Source organism: Salmo salar, chromosome ssa04 (assembly GCF_905237065.1).
Source record: "Salmo salar chromosome ssa04, Ssal_v3.1, whole genome shotgun sequence".
Taxonomy (NCBI): domain Eukaryota; kingdom Metazoa; phylum Chordata; class Actinopteri; order Salmoniformes; family Salmonidae; genus Salmo; species Salmo salar.
Genome location: NC_059445.1, coordinates 86,390,462 through 86,406,350, shown reverse-complemented (window position 1 = coordinate 86,406,350; position 15,889 = coordinate 86,390,462). Strand labels below are relative to the sequence as shown.

Genomic DNA, 15,889 nt, shown 5'->3' with positions numbered 1-15,889 from the left:
AGATCTAGGAGGATGAGAACAGAGTCAGCTTTGGCAGTGCGGAGAGAGCCTCTGTGACACAGAGAAGAGCAGTCTCGGTTCAGTGACCCGTCTTGAAGCCTGATTGGTTTAGGGTCCAGGAGATGGTTCTGAGAGAGATACCGAGAGAGAGTTTTTTTCAGAGGACGGAACGCTCAAGTGTTTTGGAAAGAAAAAAAAGAAGGGATGTAGTTTTTGTAAGTCAGAGGTGTTGAAAGTCGGTTTCTTGAGGAAGGACATCTTGAAGTCAGAGGGGAGGTAGCCAGTGGTCAGGGAGGAGTTGATGAGGGAAGTGAGGAATGGGAGAAGGTCTCCAGAGATGGTCTGGAGAAGGGAGGAGGAGATGGGGTCGAGCGGGCAGGTTGTCGCGCGGCCAGACCTTGCTAGTCGCAGGGTGTCATCGGGAGAAAGAGGTTAAGGCGTAGGGTAGTTCTGTGCGAGTGGGACCAGTGGACTCAATAGGCTGAGTGAATGAGTGGGACCAGTGGACTCAATAGGCTGAGTGAATGAGTGGGACCAGTGGACTCAATAGGCTGAGTGAATGAGTGGGACCAGTGGACTCAATAGGCTGAGTGAATGAGTGGGACCAGTGGACTCAATAGGCTGAGTGAATGAGTGGGACCAGTGGACTCAAAAGGCTGAGTGAATGAGTGGGACCAGTGGACTCAATAGGCTGAGTGAATGAGTGGGACCAGTGGACTCAATAGGCTGAGTGAAGGAGTGGGACCAGTGGACTCAATAGGCTGAGTGAATGAGTGGGACCAGTGGACTCAATAAGCTGAGTGAATGAGTGGGACCAGTGGACTCAATAGGCTGAGTGAATGAGTGGGACCAGTGGACTCAATAAGCTGAGTGAATGAGGAGCGGATATCATCAATCTTCTTTTCAAAGTGGTTGACAGAGCTGTCCGCAGAGAGGGAGGAGGGAGGGGAGGGGAGAGGAGGGAAGGGAGGAGGGAGGGAGGGGGAGGAGGGAGGAGGGAGGGGAGGGAGGAGGGAGGAGGGAGGAGGGAGGGGAGAGGAGGGAGGGGGAGGGAGGAGGGAGGAGGAGGGAGGGGGGAGGAGGGAGGAAGGAAGGAGGGGAGAAGGTAGAAAAGAGTTCCAAATTCAATTTAAATACTGCTTCCTGTGGGACGTGGCCAATTCAAATACTGCTTCCTGTGGGACGTGGCCAATTCAAATACTGCTTCCTGTGGGACCCACCCTCCCCCACACACACACACACACACACACACACACACACACACACACACACACACACACACACACACCAACTCCTAGACAGTGTGTGTTACCTTGGAGTGAGCGATGGACAGCGTATCCACCCAGACCCTCCATCCCCCCCACTCATACTTGATGGCGTGGTACAGCAGGATCCTGAAGATGTTATACACCATCTCTGCTATCTTCTGTTCCTCTGGGCTCTTAGGGTTGATGTAACCCAGACTGAACATCCAGTCCTGCCAGACTGAACACTGTAACAGACAGCTAGAGACGGACAATATATCATCAATAATATTCCTACTGTGATCAATAACACTGTAACAGACAGCTACAGTCGGACAATATATCATCAATAATATTCATACTGTGATCAATAATGCTGTCAGGTTTGATATAACCCAGACTGACATCTAGAGATGGACAAGATAACACATCAACTATTCATAGGGTGTGGGGTGTGTGTGTGTGTGTGTGTGTGTGTGTGTGTGTGTGTGTGTGTGTGTGTGGTGTGTGGTGTGTGTGTTCCTCACCGCCTGTTCTCTCGGCTGCTGCTGAACAGTCTGATCATGTCAGACAGGAACAGTGTCTTGACCTCCATCAGTTCAGGACTGGGACTACAGCTCTTCAGCAAGGTTGATACCACCTTCAGTATCACTGACAGAGGGAGGGGGGAGAGGCAGAGAGAGGAGAGGAGGGAGGAGGGGGACAGGAGGGGGAGAGAGGAGAGGAGGGAGAGGAGAGGAGAGGAGGGAGGGAGGAGGGGGAGAGGGAGAGAGAGGAGAGGAGGAGGGGGACAGGAGGGGGAGAGGGAGAGAGAGGAGAGGAGGGAGGAGGGGGACAGGAGGGGGAGAGAGGAGAGAGAGGAGAGGAGAGGAGAGGAGAGGAGAGGAGAGGAGAGGAGAGGAGAGAGAGGAGGAGAGAGGAGAGGAGGGAGAGAGAGGAGTGGAAGGAAGAGGAGGGAGGGGGGAGAGGAGGGAGAGAGGGGAGAGGGAGGAGGGAGGAGAGAGGAGAGAGGAGAGGAGGGAGAGAGAGGAGTGGAAGGAAGAGGAGGGAGGGGGGAGAGGAGGGAGAGAGGAGAGAGAGAGGAGAGGGAGGGAGGAATAGGAGAGGAGGGAGGAGGAGGGAGAGAGAGAAGAGGGAGGAGGGAGAGAGAGGAGAGGGAGGAGGGAGAGAGAGGAGAGGAGAGAGAGGAGAGGAGAGGGAGGGAGGGAGGGAGGGAGGGAGGGAGGGAGGGAGGAGGGGGAGGGAGAGGAGGGAGGAGGGGGAAGGAGAAGAGGGAGAGAAGGGGGAGGGAGGAGGGGGGAAGGAGAAGAGGGAGAGAAGGGGGAGGGAGGAGGGAGAAGAGGGAGAGAGGGGGAGGAGGGAGAAGAAGGAGAGAGAGGGGAGGAGGGAGGAAGGAGGGAGAGAGGAGGGGGAGGAGGGAGAGAGAGGAGAGGGAGGAAGAGGAGAGGAGGGAAGAGGGGGAGAGGAGGGAGAGAGAGGAGAGGGAGGAAGAGGAGGGAAGAGGGGGAGAGGAGGGAGAGAGAGGAGAGGGAGGAGGCAGGAGGGGGGAGGGAGAAGAGGGAGAGAGAGGAGAGGGAGGAGGCAGGAGGGGGGAGGGAGAAGAGGGAGAGAGAGGAGAGGGAGGAGGCAGGAGGGGGGAGGGAGAAGAGGGAGAGAGGGGGGAGGAAGAGGAGAGGAGGGGGGAGGAAGAGGAGAGGAGGGGGGAGGGAGAAGAGGAAGAGAGGGGGAAGTTGTTACCACCTTCAGACTAATAGCACAGAGAAACAGATACTGTATCTTAATTTGATCATCCTGTTGTTGCACAGCAGAAAACACACTTGTAGTGTATTCAATAGGTCAGTCCATTTCTTCACGGCACAGACCCTTTAAAGTGCACCTGTTTTTCCACATGGACCCTTTTAAGAGCGACACACACAACACGTTCTGAGCCCATACCATCCGCAGTAGAGCTCTGCTGCTGAACCGAGTCCGACGACCCTGACATTACACATCGAGTTATACGTGTTTATTCATCACTAACTAGGCTACGGGCAGGGCTCAGGTATTACTAAATGAATCACTAACATTTTGAAGCTGAGCTCGTGCTCTGCTGCTGCAGCTCAGTCATATCTGACTGAGATCATATCACGGTGGCAGAAGTGCTTCAACTTCCTCAACTATATAACGGGAGACATTATGTCACAGAAGACAATAATATGTAGAGTTTAGGGTGATGAAAAGTAGCTAACAGCTAACTGCTCTCTCATGTTAACAGCTAACTGCTCTCTCATGTTAACAGCTAACTGCTCTCTCATGTTAACAGCTAACTGCTCTCTCATGTTAACAGCTAACAGCTAACTGCTCTCTCATGTTAACAGCTAACTGCTCTCTCATGTTAACAGCTAACTGCTCTCTCATGTTAACAGCTAACTGCTAACTGCTCTCTCATGTTAACAGCTAACTGCTCTCTCATGTTAACAGCTAACAGCTAACTGCTCTCTCATGTTAACAGCTAACTGCTCTCTCATGTTAACAGCTAACTGCTCTCTCATGTTAACAGCTAACTGCTAACTGCTCTCTCATGTTAACAGCTAACAGCTAACAGCTCTCTCATGTTAACAGCTAACTGCTCTCTCATGTTAACAGCTAACAGCTAACTGCTCTCTCATGTTAACAGCTAACAGCTAACAGCTCTCTCATGTTAACAGCTAACAGCTCTCTCATGTTAACAGCTAACAGCTAACTGCTCTCTCATGTTAACAGCTAACAGCTCTCTCATGTTAACAGCTAACAGCTAACAGCTCTCTCATGTTAACAGCTAACTGCTCTCTCATGTTAACAGCTAACAGCTAACAGCTCTCTCATGTTAACAGCTAACAGCTCTCTCATGTTAACAGCTAACAGCTCTCTCATGTTAACAGCTAACAGCTCTCTCATGTTAACAGCTAACAGCTAACTGCTCTCTCATGTTAACAGCTAACAGCTAACAGCTCTCTCATGTTAACATCTAACTGCTCTCTCATGTCATTGAGCAGACGCAAACAAAGCCGTTGCTATGGATACTCACAGACGTAAAGTGCCGTGAGCAGAGTGCATGCAGAGAGACAAAGTTATTTCTGATTTTGGGGTTTTTCCTTAAATTTGTCAGAAGGAATCGGGGCTGGGTCAGGTGGGGCCTGAATGTCGTGGGCATGGGTAGGGCTCAGGCTTAAAATCCACACCCATGCAGGAATCTGGAGTGCACTTGGTATTAGTAGCACTGTCTGTCTCTATTGTGATGTACAATGGTAGAGCTGTCTGTCTCTATGGTAGAGCTGTCTGTCTCTATGGTAGAGCTGTCTGTCTCTATGGTAGAGCTGTCTGTCTCTATGGTAGAGCTGTCTGTCTCTATGGTAGAGCTGTCTGCCTAGCTAATTTCCGATTTATACGAAATTGTTTGACCACAGAGGTAGCAAGACTGTACTTCAAATCGATGATACTCCCCCACTTAACATACTGCTTGACTAGTTGGGCCCAAGCTTGTTGTACAACATTAAAACCCATTCAGTCTGTCTACAAACAGGCTCTCAAAGCGCTCGATAGGAAGCCCAATAGCCATCATCACTGTTACATCCTCAGAAAGCATGAGCTCCTGAGTTGGGAAAATCTTGTGCAATACACCGACGCATGTCTTGTATTCCAGATCCTAAATGTCCTAGCTCCCTCTCCACTCAGTACTTTAGTTAAACAGAAAACCCAAACATATGGCAGCAGATCCACAAGGTCTGCCATGAGAGGTGACTGTATAGTTCCCTTAAGGAAAAGCACCTTTAGTAAATCTGCTTTCTCTGTGAGAGCTTCCCATGTCTGGAATACACTGCCATCAGACACACATAACTGCACCACATATCACACTTTCACAAAATGCATGAAGACATGGCTAAAGGTCAATCAGATTTGTGAACATAATCCCTAGCTGTGTATTGCCGCTTTCCATGTTGTCTGTTGTCTGTAGCTTGTGAGGTGTGGAAACACTTTGTTGCTTTTATGGATTCTGTCTTGTTGCTTTTTGTTCTATGTTTCTCTGTCTGTATGCTATGTCTTGCTTGTCCTATGTTGCTCTGTCTGTATGCTGTGTCTTGCTTGTCCTATGTTGCTCTGTCTGTATGCTACATCTTGCTTGTCCTATGTTGCTCTGTCTGTATGCTACATCTTGCTTGTCCTATGTTACTCTGCGTGTGCTCACTGTTCAATGATTGTCTATATTGTAATTGTTTTTAATAACCTGCCCAGGGACTGCGGTTGAAAATTAGCTGGCTGGCTAAAACCGGCACTTTTACTGAAACGTCGATTAATGTGCACTGTCCCTGTAAAAATAAAATAAACTCAAACTCAATGGTAGAGCTGCCTGTCTCTATGGTAGAGCTGCCTGTCTCTATGGTAGAGCTGCCTGTCTCTATGGTAGAGCTGCCTGTCTCTATGGTAGAGCTGCCTGTCTCTATGGTAGAGCTGCCTGTCTCTATGGTAGAGCTGTCTGTCTCTATGGTAGAGCTGTCTGTCTCTATGGTAGAGCTGTCTGTCTCTATGGTAGAGCTGTCTGTCTCTATGGTAGAGCTGCCTGTCTCTATGGTAGAGCTGTCTGTCTCTATGGTAGAGCTGCCTGTCTCTATGGTAGAGCTGCCTGTCTCTATGGTAGAGCTGTCTGTCTCTATGGTAGAGCTGTCTGTCTCTATGGTAGAGCTGCCTGTCTCTATGGTAGAGCTGTCTGTCTCTATGGTAGAGCTGTCTGTCTCTATGGTAGAGCTGTCTGTCTCTATGGTAGAGCTGTCTGTCTCTATGGTAGCAGCTTTGAGCAATAATTTTTAAGGAAAACTTACAGAAATGTCAACCATAAACACAATCCCAGACGCTTCTTAGTATTTATGCTAACTTAGTTATGCTAACGTCATGTAGCTAACCAAAATAATGTTTACAATTCCATGGCTGAATGACTCTAGATCCAACTAACTTCCCTGAATTATTTTAGTCAGAACAGGACATCCATTCTTTTTACAACTGTTTTTGATGTAGTTTTCAGGTCAAAAGGTTTAAACGAATGATCCCAATTCTAGTTTGAGACTAGACGATGTAGAATAACATGGATCAGTAGACTAGACTAGACGATTTAGAATAATATGGATCAGTAGACTAGACTAGACTGGTTGATGTAGAAGAACATGGATCAGTAGACTAGACTGGTTGATGTAGAATAATATGGATCAGTAGACTAGACTAGACTGGTTGATGTAGAATAATATGGATCAGTAGACTAGACTAGACTGGTTGATGTAGAAGAACATGGATCAGTAGACTAGACTAGACTGGTTGATGTAGAAGAACATGGATCAGTAGACTAGACTAGACTGGTTGATGTAGAAGAACATGGATCAGTAGACTAGACTAGACTGGTTGATGTAGAAGAACATGGATCAGTAGACTAGACTAGACTGGTTGATGTAGAAGAACATGGATCAGTAGACTAGACTAGACTGGTTGATGTAGAAGAACATGGATCAGTAGCCTAGACTAGACTGGTTGATGTAGAAGAACATGGATCAGTAGACTAGACTAGACTGGTTGATGTAGAATAACATGGATCAGTAGCCTAGACTGGTTGATGTAGAATAACATGGATCAGTAGACTAGACTGGTTGATGTAGAATAATATGGATCAGTAGACTAGACTAGACTAGTTGATGTATGATATTGAACTCTGACCTGTGGTTATTGTCTTCAGTGGAATTCAGAACATTGTTAGACAGGTTTAAATGCTCATTGTTCTTTGTATCCATAGAAACAGGTTTTTTTCTTCCTATTGTCAATCCTCCAATCAGAAACTGGGAGAACACTCATTGAGAATGCCTGAAGCTTTAACAGTGTGTGTGTGTGTGTGTGTGTGTGTGTGTGTGTGTGTGTGTGTGTGTGTGTGTGTGTGTGTGTGTGTGTGTGTGTGTGTGTGAACGCAAGTGTTAAAACTTCCATAACATTTAGAATAGGGAGTCGGCCTTCTGAAACATTGGGATCATTAATAGCTGTATGTTACAGTGACATTTGTGTTGTTATGGTGATAATACCATTAAAACATTCCAATACAGATAATTTTGTGTTGTTATGGTGATAATACCATTAAAACATTCCAATACAGATAATTTTGTGTTGTTATGGTGATAATACCATTAAAACATTCCAATACAGATAATTTTGTGTTGTTATGGTGATAATACCATTAAAAGATTCCAATACAGATAATTTTGTGTTGTTATGGTGATAATACCATTAAAAGATTCCAATACAGATTATTTTGTGTTGTTATGGTGATAATACCATTAAAAGATTCCAATACAGATTATTTTGTGTTGTTATGGTGATAATACCATTAAAACATTCCAATACAGATTATTTTGTGTTGTTTACGGTGATAATACCATTAAAAGATTCCAATACAGATTATTTTGTGTTGTTTACGGTGATAATACCATTAAAACATTCCAATACAGATTATTTGTGTTGTTATGGTGATAATACCATTAAAACATTCCAATACAGATTATTTTGTGTTGTTATGGTGATAATACCATTAAAACATTCCAATACAGATTATTTTGTGTTGTTATGGTGATAATACCATTAAAACATTCCAATACAGATTATTTTGTGTTGTTTACGGTGATAATACCATTAAAAGATTCCAATACAGATTATTTTGTGTTGTTTACGGTGATAATACCATTAAAAGATTCCAATACAGATTATTTTGTGTTGTTATGGTGATAATACCATTAAAAGATTCCAATACAGATTATTTTGTGTTGTTATGGTGATAATACCATTAAAACATTCCAATACAGATTATTTTGTGTTGTTTACGGTGATAATACCATTAAAAGATTCCAATACAGATTATTTTGTGTTGTTTACGGTGATAATACCATTAAAACATTCCAATACAGATTATTTGTGTTGTTATGGTGATAATACCATTAAAACATTCCAATACAGATTATTTTGTGTTGTTATGGTGATAATACCATTAAAACATTCCAATACAGATTATTTTGTGTTGTTATGGTGATAATACCATTAAAACATTCCAATACAGATTATTTTGTGTTGTTTACGGTGATAATACCATTAAAAGATTCCAATACAGATTATTTTGTGTTGTTTACGGTGATAATACCATTAAAAGATTCCAATACAGATTATTTTGTGTTGTTATGGTGATAATACCATTAAAACATTCCAATACAGACTATTTTGTGTTGTTATGGTGATAATACCATTAAAACATTCCAATACAGATTATTTTGTGTTGTTATGGTGATAATACCATTAAAACACTCCAATACAGATTATTTTGTGTTGTTATGGTGATAATACCATTAAAACATTCCAATACAGATTATTTTGTGTTGTTATGGTGATAATACCATTAAAACATTCCAATACAGATTATTTTGTGTTGTTATGGTGATAATACCATTAAAACACTCCAATACAGATTATTTTGTGTTGTTATGGTGATAATACCATTAAAACATTCCAATACAGATTATTTTGTGTTGTTATGGTGATAATACCATTAAAACATTCTGAAACAAATGACGTTGTGTTTCTGTCCCTTACAATAGAAACATAGTATGCCTATACCTTAATGCACTGCTTTTTAAATTGACATTTGTTTATTTAGGGACAAATTTGAAACAAATCTACAATTGTCATTAATCGCAATTAAATCGATGGCGTCAACACAATTCATTATTTTAATAATTTGGCAGCCCTAGTATTCAAGTTTCTAAAGTTTGTAATTTCAGACTTGATTTGCCTTTTAACGAAAAATGTATCAACCCCTTACAAAACATTTCCATTAATTATAATCAGATTTCCTGTTGCTGCAGGATCATTCTGCTGCTGTAGCTAACTGGTTCAAATTAAGATTCTACATCTGTACTGGTCAGATATCTGGACAGACAGACAGACAGACAGACAGACAGACAGACAGACAGACAGACAGACAGACAGACAGACAGACAGACAGACAGACAGACAGACAGTGGGAGAGAAGGTGGAGAAGAGTGGACTTACTGGGGTTCTGTATCTTGACGGTGGAGTCAGGTTCTGGGTGGGGCTTGTGGACTACCTGGGTACACACCTGTTCTGTCAGAATCTACAGGGGAGGAGAGTGACAGGTGTCAATCAAACATGACAGGTGTCAATCAAACTTCACCAACACAATGCACATCGTTTTCAGATATCCAGGAAAAGGTTTATATACAGGTAAATAAGAAGTTACTGTGATGACATACCTTGCAGTGTGTGTGTGAGTGTGTGAGTGTGTAAGTGAGTCAGTGAGTGTGTGAGTGTGTTACCTACCTCGTAGTGTTATCTACCTCGTAGTGTGTTAACTACCTCATAGAGTGTGTTATCTTCCTCGTAGTGTTAACTACCTCGTAAAGTGTTTCCTACCTCGTAGAGTGTTCCTACCTCGTAGTGTGCACCTACCTCGTAGAGTGTTCCTACCTCGTAGTGTGCACCTACCTCGTAGAGTGTGTTACCTACCTCGTAGAGTGTGTTAACTACCTCGTAAAGTGTTCCTACCTCGTAGAGTGTTCCTACCTCGTAGTGTGCACCTACCTCGTAGAGTGTGTTACCTACCTCGTAGAGTGTGTTACCTACCTCGTATAGTGTTTCCTACCCCGTAGAGAGTGTCTCCTACCTCGTAGTGTGTTACCTACCTTGTAGAGTGTGTTTCCTACCTCGTAGAGTGTGTTACCTACCTCGTAGGGAGTGTTTCCTACCTCGTAGGGAGTGTTTCCTACCTCGTAGAGTGTTTCCTACCTCGTAGAGTGTTTTTTCACCTACCTCGTAGAGTGTGTTACCTACCACGTAGAGAGTGTTTCCTACCACGTAGAGAGTGTTTCCTACCTCGTAGGGAGTGTTTCCTACCTCGTAGGGAGTGTTTCCTGGAGTTTTTCCTACCTCGTAGGGAGTGTTTCCTACCTCGTAGGGTGTGTTTCCTGGAGTGTTTCCTACCTCGTAGGGAGTGTTTCCTACCTCGTAGGGAGTGTTTCCTACCTCGTAGGGAGTGTTTCCTGGAGTGTTTCCTACCTCGTAGGGAGTGTTTCCTACCTCGTAGGGAGTGTTTCCTGGAGTGTTTCCTACCTCGTAGGGAGTGTTTCCTACCTCGTAGGGAGTGTTTCCTACCTCATAGAGAGTGTTTCCTACCTCGTAGAGAGTGTTTTAACCTACCTCGTAGTGTTTCCTACCTCGTAGTGTTTCCTACCTCGTAGAGCGTGTTGTAGGTGGTGACGCTGACGGTGTTGGTGTGGATCATCAGCCTCTCTCCCAGCAGGGTGAACAGGCTGTGTGTGTGCATAATCTCCACTTTCCTCCTGCGCACACACACACACACACACACACAAAACAAATATTTGTCACAGTGAGTAACAAATAATACAGTGAAATTATGAACTCATCAGATCCTCATCACACACACGCACACACACACACACACACACACACACACACACAACACACACACACACACACACACACACACACACACCTCCCGTCTGTCTCTGTCAGAGGCCTTTTCACCGCCTGACCAAGACAGGAGACAGCTAGAGGTGCTGTCAGTCGCCATGGTCACCATGGGGATGAAGGGCGTGATAAATTATAACAACCAACTGGCCCAGCCAACAGCACGTCACCATGACAACTACCATATACTCCAAAACACCACAACTGAACATCCAGCAGAGATCTCTCCCCATCTCCCATCCCATCTCCCATCTCCTCTCCCCCATCTCCCCCCTCTCCCATCCCATCTCCCATCCCCTCTCCCATCCCATCCCATCTCCCATCCCCTCTCCAATCTCACATCCGATCTCCTCTCCCCCCATCTCCCATCCCATCTCCTCTCCCCTCCCATCCCCCATCACATCCCATCTCCCATCCCATCCCCTTTCCCATCCCATCTCTCCCATCTCCCATCCCCTCTCCCATCCCATCTCCTCTCCCATCCCATCCCATCTCCTCTCCTCTCCCCTCTCCCCCATCTCCTCTCCCCTCTCCCCATCCCATCTCCCCCATCTCCTCTCCCATCCCATCTCCTCTCTCCCATCTCCTCTCCTATCCCATCTCCTCTCCCCCATCTCCTCTCCCCTCTCCTCTATCTCCTCTCCCCTCTCCTCTCCCATCCCATCTACTCTCCCCTCTCCCCATCTCCACTCCCTTCCTCTCCCCATCTCCACTCCCCTCCTCCTCATTCAGACTGTGACAGCATATCATTACATCAGCATATAGTGGGTGACAGAGAGAGTTAGATTGGATGAATGAATGGAATGTGGATGACTCAACTGACACTTGAGCCACTAGTCAATGAGATAGATAGATAGATAGATAGATAGATAGATAGATAGATAGATAGATAGATAGATAGATAGATAGATAGATAGATAGATAGATAGATAGATAGATAGATAGATAGATAGATAGATAGATAGATAGATAGATAGATAGATAGATAGATAGATAAGATAGATAGATAGATAGATAGATAGATAGATAGGTCACCTAACAATCTATCTATCTATCTATCTATCTATCTATCTATCTATCTATCTATCTATCTATCTATCTATCTATCTATCTATCTATCTATCTATCTATCTATCTATCTATCTATCTATCTATCTATCTATCTATCTATCTACCTACCTATCTCTCTACCTACCTATCTCTCTATCTATAGTATCTATTCAATTCATTTTAAGGGCTTTATTGGCATGGGAAACGTGTTAACATCGCCAAAGCAAGTGAGGTAGATAATATACAAAAGTGAAATAAACAAAAATGAACAATAAACATTTAACATACAGAAGTTCCAAAAGAATAAAGACATTACAAATGTCATATTATGTCTATATACAGTGTTGTAACGGTGTACAAATGGTTAATGTACAAAAGGGGAAATAAATAAGCATAAATATGGGTTGTATTTACAATGGTGTTTGTTCTTCACTGGTTGACCTTTTCTTGTGGCAACAGGTCACACATCTTGCTGCTGTGATGGCACACTGTGGTATTTCACCCAGTAGATATGGGAGTTTATCAAAATCGGGTTTGTTTTCGAATTCTTTGTGGATCTGTGTAATCTGAGGGAAATATGTGTCTCTAATATGGTCATACATTTGGCAGGAGGTTAGGAAGTGCAGCTCCGTTTCCACCTCATTTTGTGGGCAGTGTTGCACATAGCCTGTCTTCTCTTGAGAGCCATGTCTGCCTACGGCGGCCTTTCTCAACAGCAAGGCTATGCTCACTGAGTCTGTATATTGTCAAAGCTTTCCTTAAGTTTGGGTCTGTCACAGTGGTCAGGTATTCTGCCACTGTGTACTCTCTGTTTAGGGACAAATAGCATTCTAGTTTGCTCTGTTTTTTAGTTAATTCTTTCCAATGTGTCAAGTAATTATCTTTTTGTTTTCTCATGATTTGGTTGGGTCTAATTGTGTTGCTGTCCTGGGGCTCTGTGGGGTCTGTTTGTGTTTGTGAACAGAGCCCCAGCACCAGCTTGCTTAGGGGACTCTTCTCCAGGTTCATCTCTCTGTAGGTGATGGCTTTGTTATGGAAGGTTTGGGACTCGCTTCCTTTTAGGTGGTTGTAGAATTTAACGGCTCTTTTCTGGATTTTGATAATTAGCGGGTATTGGCCTAATTCTGCTCTGCATGGAGTATTTGGTGTTCGACGTTGTACATGGAGGATATTTTTGCAGAATTCTGCATGTAGAGTCTCAATTTGGTGTTTGTCCCATTTTGTGAATTCTTGGTTGGTGAGCAGACCCCAGACCTCACAACCATAAAGGGCAATGGGTTCTATAACTGATTCAAGTATTTTTAGCCAGATCCTAATTGGTTTGTTGAATTTTATGTTCCTTTTGATGGCATAGAAGGCCCTTCTTGCCTTGTCTCTCAGATCGTTCAGAGCTTTGTGGAAGTTACCTGTGGCGCTGATGTTTAGGCCAAGGTATGTATAGTTTTTTGTGTGCTCTAGGGCAACGGTGTCTAGATGGAATTTGTATTTGTGGTCCTGGCGACTTGACCTTTTTTGGAACACCATTATTTTGGTCTTACTGAGATTTACTGTCAGGGCCCAGGTCTGGCAGAATCTGTGCAGAAGATCTAGGTGCTGGTGTTGGCCCTCCTTGGTTGGGGACAGAAGCACCAGATCATCACCAAAGAGTAGACATTTGACTTCAGATTCTAGTAGGGTGAGGCCGGGTGCTGCAGACTGTTCTAGTGCCCTCGCCAATTATTTGATATATATGTTGAAGAGGGTGGGGCTTAAGCTGCATCCCTGTCTCACCCCACGGCCCTGTGGAAAGAAATGTGTATGTTTTTTGCCTATTTTAACCGCACACTTGTTGTTTGTGTACATGGATTTTATAACGTTGTAGGTTTTTCCCCCAACACCACTTTCCATCAATTTGTATAACAGACCCTCAAGCTAAATTGAGTCTAACAATTTTTTTAAATCAAAAAAGAAAAATCAACAAGCATTGCCTTTGTTTTGGTTTGTTTGTTTGTCAATTAGGGTGTGCAGGGTGAATACGTGGTCTGTCGTACAATAATTTGGTAAAAAGCCAATTTGACATTTGCTCAGTACATTGTTTTCACTGAGGAAATGTACGAGTGTGCTGTTAATGATAATGCAGAGGATTTTTCCCAAGGTTGCTGTTGACTCATATCCCACTGGCGTTATTGGGGTCAAATTTGTCTCCACTTTTGTGGATTGGGGTGATCAGTCCTTGGTTCCAAATATTGGGGAAGATGCCAGAGCTGAGGATGATGTTAAAGAGTTTTAGTATAGCCAATAGCAATTTGTTGTTTGTATATTTGATCATTTCATTGAGGATGCCATCAACACACAGGCCTTTTTGGGTTGGAGGGTTTGTATTTTGTCCTGTAGTTCATTCAATGTAATTGGGAGAATCCAGTGGGTTCTGGTCGTCTTTAATAGTTCATTCTAAGATTTGTATTTGATCATGTATATGTTTTTGCTCTTTGTTCTTTGTTATAGAGCCAAAAATATTGGAGAAGTGGTTTACCCAGACATCTCCATTTTGGATAGATAACTTTTCATGTTGTTTGTTTAGTGTTTTCCAATTTTCCCAGAAGTGGTTAGATTCTATGGATTCTTCATTTACATTGAGCTGATTTCTGACGTGCTGTTCCTTCTTTTTCCGTAGTGTATTTCTGTATTGTTTTAGTGATTCACCATAGTGAAGGAGTAGACTCAGGTTTTCTGGGTCTCTGTGTTTTTGGTTGGACAGGTTTCTCAGTTTCTTTCTTAGATTTTTACATTCTTCATCAAACCATTTGTCATTGTTGTTCATTTTCTTTAGTTTATTATTTGAGATTTTTAGATATGATAGGGAAGCTGAGAGGTCAAATATACTGTTAAGATTTCCACTGGCAAGTTTACACCTTCACTATTACAGTGGAGCGTTTTGTCCAGGAAGTTGTCTAGAAGGGATTGAATTTGGTGTTGCCTAATAGTTTTTTGGTAGGTTTCCACACTACTTTCCTTCCCTCTATAGCATTTGTTAATGTTTCTCAGTTCCTTTGGCTTTGATGCCTCATGATTTGAGTATTGCTCTGTTCAAGTGGACTGTGATTTTGCTGTGATCTGATAGGGGTGTCAGTGGACTGACTGTGAACGCTCTGAGAGACTCTGGGTTGAGGTCAGTGATAAAGTAGTCTACAGTACTACTGCCAAGAGATGAGCTATAGGTGTACCTACCATAGGAGTCTCCTCCAAGCCTACCATTGACTATGTACAGACCCAGCATGCAACAGAGCTGCAGGAGTTGTGAACTGTTTTTGTTGGTTATGTTGTCTCTCTCTCTCTCTCTCCCATCTCACCCACCCCCCCACACACAGGACTGTGCTCTGAAATCGTGCTATCAGGCGTTGACGTCAGATGTGAGGAATAACCCTCCCAGAATGCTTTGCTCTTGATCAGGGCTTTACCTCACAGGAAGCACGTTCTGTCACAACGATTATTCTGCCAGGATCACATTAACACAACACACACACAAACTCCCTGGGCCTATACACTGAGCTCCTTCATGACTGTCCTTAACATGGCAGGCAGGAGACAACCCACACGCATGGTGGCTCCTTCATGACTGTCCTTAACATGGCAGGCAGGAGACAACCCACACGCATGGTGGCTCCTTCATGACTGTCCTTAACATGGCAGGCAGGAGACAACCCACACGCATGGTGGCTCCTTCATGACTGTCCTTAACATGGCAGGCAGGAGACAACCCACACGCATGGTGGCTCCTTCATGACTGTCCTTAACATGGCAGGCAGGAGACAACCCACACGCATGGTGGCTCCTTCATGACTGTCCTTAACATGGCAGGCAGGAGACAACCCACACGCATGGTGGCTCCTTCATGACTGTCCTTAACATGGCAGGCAGGAGACAACCCACACGCATGGTGGCTCCTTCATGACTGTCCTTAACATGGCAGGCAGGAGACAACCCACACGCATGGTGGCTCCTTCATGACTGTCCTTATTCTGACTTCACCTTTAATTTAATGTAGGAGCCAACATGGTATTAGTCAATGGCTTATGCTG

At 44.1% G+C, this 15,889-nt stretch overlaps 1 protein-coding gene across 1 annotated transcript in view; it reads right to left on the bottom strand.

The window, feature by feature from the left end:
* Positions 1–15,889, bottom strand: part of LOC106574788 (neurobeachin) — a 306,741-nt gene that overhangs the window by 126,657 nt on the left and 164,195 nt on the right. Inside the window, exons 20-23 of the mRNA XM_045717441.1 lie at positions 10,525–10,633; positions 9,327–9,408; positions 1,772–1,895; positions 1,313–1,505 (exon numbers count right to left, since the gene is read on the bottom strand). Coding sequence (XP_045573397.1) covers positions 1,313–1,505; positions 1,772–1,895; positions 9,327–9,408; positions 10,525–10,633 — 508 coding nt within the window. The remainder of the gene's footprint in view (positions 1–1,312; positions 1,506–1,771; positions 1,896–9,326; positions 9,409–10,524; positions 10,634–15,889) is intronic.